Raw genomic sequence first — 6,114 nt, 5'->3', positions numbered from 1 at the left:
CTTGAAAAAAAAGTGTTAAAAGTCAAGATCTAGTTAGCAATCGGTAGATAATAGCTTAGCATTTATAATAGTAATTAATAAAAGCTCTCTAAATACATGTTTGGATGAAATAAAAGCAATGAATTCTTTTTCCTATTTCTCTACATTAACAAAAACAAAATAAATTCACGAGAAGTGCACCACCAATGAACTATATATGGCTGGTGCACCTCCATCTCGGAAAGGGGACGAGGATGATGAGAGCCTTGGTACTTCACCGAAGAATTCTCCACAATGTTCCATAATTTTTTTTTTCTTTACATTTTTATTTTATTTTTCCTTTTCTTTTCCCGGAAGAGAAAGGGAGAGAGATGTGAACAAGAGATGATGCAATGTAGTGCAAGAGGCCAAAATAACCAAAACTTTGTACTTTTTCGTCCACCACCTCTTTTAATGGGGGTGGTGGCATTTGGACTATCCACATTAGATAACAAAATATGTACATTGATTAAAACTCTATCCTTATATGTTGCCAAAAATTAAATTTGGTACATCATCCCTACTTCTAAAGAAGATTGATGTGGCACACTAAGTACAAGTGAGGATGACCTACTATTCCTCCTCAGGAATTCATACACAACATTAATACCAAATTTCTTCAACACGCTAGACCCTGCTTTGGCCCTCATGTGTGATTGCCCTATAATGTAAGCTACCCCAGCTTCCCTAGCTTCCATTATCTCCTCCAACTCTTCCATTATTCCGGTGTCGATCTTCGGGCTCTCCGGGACAAAAAACCTAACCCTTTTCTTCTTCGGCTGGATCACAGGAGACTTTATCTCCTTTAGCTCCGATGTTCCAGCCAAGTCATCTGCATTGTTATTGACTGCATTATCCGAGTTGTCCTCTTTCATCATCATGGTATGGCCGGAGCATGTTCCAACAACTGCCATTTTGTCGTCACTTTCAGTTTCGTCGTTTGTGGAGTTTGATGCGGTGCTTCCAGTCTTTATGAACTCGGCTAAGCTGCATATGAGATCGTTCTCAAACTCTATGTCATCTTTGTGGACGTCACGGTACCCATACCGGACTATGCACCGGTAGAGCCGGAAATCTCTTGGACCTACGCGACCAACTAGAAACCGTTCCTCCGGTCTAACGTGTGGAACTGGCACATGCTTGATGCAGAGGAAAACAACTACCTGGTGAAACGCCGGCAGGTTGGTTACAAAGTGGGAGAAGATTGCAGGGATTCCGGACACTAGCTCAGTATGTATGAGGCCAACCCCACGCACTCGAACAATGCCTATGCTTGGACCTATACCGACTAGCCAGTTGATCGAAACCTTGTTTTGGACGTCAAATTCATACTTCTTGAGCGTGCCGTAGTGCCAAACATACATGATAGTCATAAATACAAATGCCAATGCAATAGGTACCCATGCTCCTTCTAGAAACTTGACGAGAGAAGCCGAGAAGAAGAGCGCCTCGATGGTGCCAAATACGAAAACAAATCCAAGTGCAAGGAGAACATTCTGGTGCCAGCACAGAACTATAACCAGAGACATCAAACATGTGGTAACAAGCATCACTGTAATAACTGCCAAACCTGTCACGTGAATGCAAAGTATATCAGATTATTGTCTGAACAAAACAGATATTATACAAAATTATCAAATTCTACTTTATGTTCAGTAAGATCATGCAAATTAGGTACGAGTCAACACTACATGAAATTATTGTGATTGCATATTACAAAAACCTCTTGATTCAGTAGGTTCTGTAACATCAATGTACAAGCGATTCGCAATCATTGTCATGCATACCTGACGCATTACCCAAGCGCCTTGTGTCTCGGAAACCAATAGTCACGGCCAAACACAAGAGCATCAGTAGCCAATTGATCTCGGGGATATATATCTGGCCATGAATTTTAGATGATGTGTGAACCACTTTGACTCGCGGAAAGCAACTTAGTGCGGAGCATTGTTTGATAATTGAGAAAGTCCCCGTGATGATGGCTTGGCTTCCCACAACAGCCGCGAGTATGGCTATCACTAGAACAGGCCACCTTAATTTCTCTGCAATGTAAAAGTATGAAAGCTGTAAATTAGCTTGGCAACTCCTCCGCCATCTACTACCTCTCTCGCCCTCAAAACGTAAGAGCCATACTACATACCTGGTACAGATACATAAAATCCGAAGTGATACTCTTGCCGAACTTCATGATTCCTGGATAAATAAGCAGCTTGTCCCATATATGCAAGGACCAAGGATGGATAAACCACGGAAGTGAAAGCAATCTGCAGAATTTGTACATTCATAAATTAAAATAGGCATTTCTAAAAGCACCGAGAGGCACATACCCCTTCCAGCACCTCCCCTTTTTCCGACACCTTAGATGTGTTTTGGTGTCTTTAACTACTGTTGTATAGTCGGTTATATCAAATGCGAAAACCCAAACAGTATATACCTTGATTGATAATTGTGAGAAGTGTCCAAGATCAGCAAACATCGCTTCTGATCCTGTATAAATGCAACCAAAATTGTGTGAATGTTGACATACAAATTTTTACAAAGAAAACATTGGCATATAATTGAAGTTACCAATCATATATTCAAACCTGTTATGCATAGCAAAATTCCACCAAGGGCCATCCAACCTCCTTTCTGAGAGTTCCTCAAAAATTGGAATGCATAATATGGAGAGAGTGCTTTGTATACATGAGGGTTCCAGTGAAATATGTTATATACACCAATGGCACTGATGCAGAAAAGCCACGTGATGACGATAGGAGCAAATAAGAAGCCAACCCTGTGTGTGCCGTAGTGTTGAAGGGCAAACAAGCCTATCAATATGATGCATGCAGCCGGAACTTCTACATCTGCCAAGTATTAAGTTTCAATTGCAAGTACTATTAGTGACAAATATGCAACTTGCTCCACATAAAGGAACACAGGAGTATTGAAATTCAAATTCTACATGCAAACAAAAGAACAGAAACTTGCAAACTTATCATATCAGACTCGAGTCTTATATTCCTATGTTAAATATATTGCCCAAGGCATTTCTACAAAGGATCACAATACAGGGTTGACTTTCCAGGATACAAATATGTGTCACAGACAAGTGCATAACAAATGCAATATCGTGATTAGTCCCTAATGAAGTTTTTGTATCCAGGCATGCTGACCAACTGACCTTGCTTACCTAGAGTTCAGAGACATACTTGGCCAAGTGTAATGGCCAGGCTTTCTAGACTACTGATCCAGGTATCCAAGCAACCAATTCAGCCAGGGGTGTGGTTTCACTTCCCTCCAATCCCTGGTCCTGATCACCCTCAATAGTCAATAATCGACACAACACACATAACCCGAAAGCTCTTTCTACGATTACACTTTTGCCAAAGATTCCTGCCTAAAGAGAAATCCCTCGCTCTCCTCCCTTCCGACAGTGCTAGGCTTAATATATCCCCATCCCTTCCCCCTATTGATACCAAATAGGCAAATAGTATAGTGAAAGTGAAGGACAAGCAAGTTCTATCCCAATTCCTAAATAGTAAACTGCTATTCCTATTCATACCAACTTCACAAGAGAGCTCCCTCTTAAGCCTTTTTTTCTCCTTTCGGCTCCCAAACAAAAGGTTCTTCTGGTGACTTCGAGCCATCAATGAGTACTCCATCAATAGAATTAAGACAAGTCGGCAAGATGACACGAGCAAGGGGATAAATTACCAGTTAATCAAACAAAATTGACCGAAGAAGAAATGAGTTTAGCTATGATTTGGGAGGGGAGAAAAAGAAGGGAAAAAAAAAAGAAGGAAAAATTAAAGTCAAACAAGTGCAAGTCAATACTGTTGCTATTTTGCTCCTTTTTGATCTTTGGTCAAGAAAACTATGCAGAGAGTATTCAACCATGACCCGTCTCTTTAAATTATAAACCAACAAAACAAAAAGCACGACCAGGCGCAAGAAAATCTTTGAACTTACATCTATGATGCTCTCGGGACATTGAAAGCTCAAATCCTGACACAGCTGAGAAAACTGCAGAAAAAATTCAAAAACCCTCAATCAATTAAATTTAAACACAAGGTCAACACTTTCCATTTCAAAAATGAATAAATAAAGACACACGAAAAAGGGAAATTGTGATGCCATAAGAAGAATAATAATAATCACCAGAAAGAGCAGGTGTGAGGACCCCATCACCAATCACCATGCAAGTTCCAATCAAAGCAAGAACAAGAAGAATCCTCTGAAGCACCTTATGCTTCTCCAAAGTTGACTTGAGCCTTGATGCAAAGCTCCTCTCTGGTGCCACACCATAACCATCTTTCTTATACTCTGTGAGTTCCTCATCTGCAACCTGCACATTTGGCAGTGAATTCACCCTGGCATGGCGGCACAGCAATGAGTAAAGCGCAAACGTTCCACCTTCTCCATTATCATCAGCCTTAAGCACTATGAACACATATTTCACCAGAGGAACCAAAGTGAAGGTCCAGAACACCAGAGATAACACACCATAGATCTTATCCACGGGCACAGCATCACCAACTTCATCAGAGAAAGTGCTTCGAAATACGTATAAGGGTGAAGTGCTCAAATCACCATAAACAACACCGAGGCTCTGATATGCTAAAGTCAGAACCGTCTTCCATGACTCTATCTGAAAACAAAAAAAAAAAATCACAGAACAAAAGGAAAACGAAAAAAAAAATTAAAAAACTAAAGAAACCTCACATTTTTTAGATAAACCACTAAAAACAACGTTGTTCAAATCGAGAATACCAGAATCTTTCACAAACACCCCAGAATGAAATGAAGTTAAAAATTGAAACTTTGCTGGTTTTTCAGCATGCCCATGTAATTGTAATCTTTCTCTCACCTTTGAGTTTCGACGAGTTCCACCTTCAAGATCCATTCTCACACTTTAGCTCAAAGAACCATATTTCTTTCTCTCTTTTTTTTTCCCTCTTTGATGATGATGAATGAGTCCAATGGCTAAAACAAACTCCACGATTTCAAGTAAAAAAGGGAAAAACTTTTAGAAGAAAACAAAACTAAAAAGAGAAAAAAAAAACGCTCTCATGTACAAAGAAATTAATGAGAATATTAATTACTAATTACTAATATATACTATATGTGTATTTTTGTGTGCGGAAAAAAAGCTGTCCATTTTTTATTATTTTATTCTCTCTCTATGAAGCAACTCTCCAGATCCATGATGGGGTTCTAAACAAATTCAAGGAATCCATTTTTAAAAAAGGAGGAGCAAAATATAAAAAATAAAAATTCAACCTTTTAGAAAACACCTTCTCCAGTGTGCAAATAGTAACAGGAAGATTCACACGAAATGTCAATTTAAATTATTTTATTGACACCAATAGAGACTTGAAAAAAGAGAAAAGAATGGGTGGTATCTTAGTTGGGGTGCTATCAGTATTCAGTAGAACAAACAACCATTGAATGAAGGAAGCAAACAAGAAAGAAAAAGCCACACCTTATATGCAAAGCACTGATAAATACATTAACAAATTAGAAGGCTTTTAAAATATATAAATATATTATACGAGTTATTATACTATTTGCGTGCGTTTTTGGACAAAGTGAAAGTGATTAACGAAATTTGTCTACGGTGATTAATTATCACACGCTATAGAAACTAGAAAGTTAGGAACAGGAAAGAACTAATTTAACTAAACACACTGAGCAAAGTTTGATGGGCGTGGTTGGTGAGAGGTTTTTGCCTTTCGAGTTTGGAGTTTGAAGTTTGGAGTTTGGAGGCTCTGGCGTTAGTTTTTATTGTAAAAGCCATTTTCGATTACTAAAATTATGGACATTGGGTTCCTTAATAATTTTAACATCATAAATCGATTTTTAACCATTTGTGTATTCGTTCAATTCAGTCTCTGCAATTGTAACTATTTGACGATAAATTACATGGAAATATGTCAGGTATGTTCAGGTAAATTTATTTTTATTTTTTTACTCAATTTTTATTTTTATTATTTAAAATACTTTTCATATCTTCTTCGCTTTTCTCTCTTTACAGTTTACACACAATTAAACATAAATTTGGATCTTTTAAATTTTTTATTTTTATTTTAGAGAATAAAGTGTGATCTCTCACAT

The 6,114-nt window shown here is 38.1% G+C and overlaps 1 protein-coding gene across 1 annotated transcript; it reads right to left on the bottom strand.

The window, feature by feature from the left end:
* Positions 1-392: 392 nt before the first annotated feature.
* LOC112750036 (potassium transporter 6) lies at positions 393-5,832 on the bottom strand. Its single transcript, XM_025798538.3, has 8 exons — positions 4,868-5,832; positions 4,159-4,648; positions 3,970-4,023; positions 2,604-2,864; positions 2,453-2,505; positions 2,159-2,282; positions 1,806-2,060; positions 393-1,588 (listed from the first exon to the last, which is right to left on the bottom strand). The coding sequence occupies exons 1-8, from the start codon at positions 4,901-4,903 to the stop codon at positions 519-521; spliced, it is 2,343 nt and encodes a 780-aa protein (XP_025654323.1). The 5' UTR covers positions 4,904-5,832; the 3' UTR covers positions 393-518.
* Positions 5,833-6,114: the final 282 nt, after the last annotated feature.

The sequence above is a fragment of the Arachis hypogaea genome, chromosome 15 (assembly GCF_003086295.3).
Source record: "Arachis hypogaea cultivar Tifrunner chromosome 15, arahy.Tifrunner.gnm2.J5K5, whole genome shotgun sequence".
NCBI lineage: Eukaryota > Viridiplantae > Streptophyta > Magnoliopsida > Fabales > Fabaceae > Arachis > Arachis hypogaea.
The sequence above is the reverse complement of the archived record's forward strand: the minus strand, read 5'-3'. Positions and strand labels throughout refer to the sequence as shown.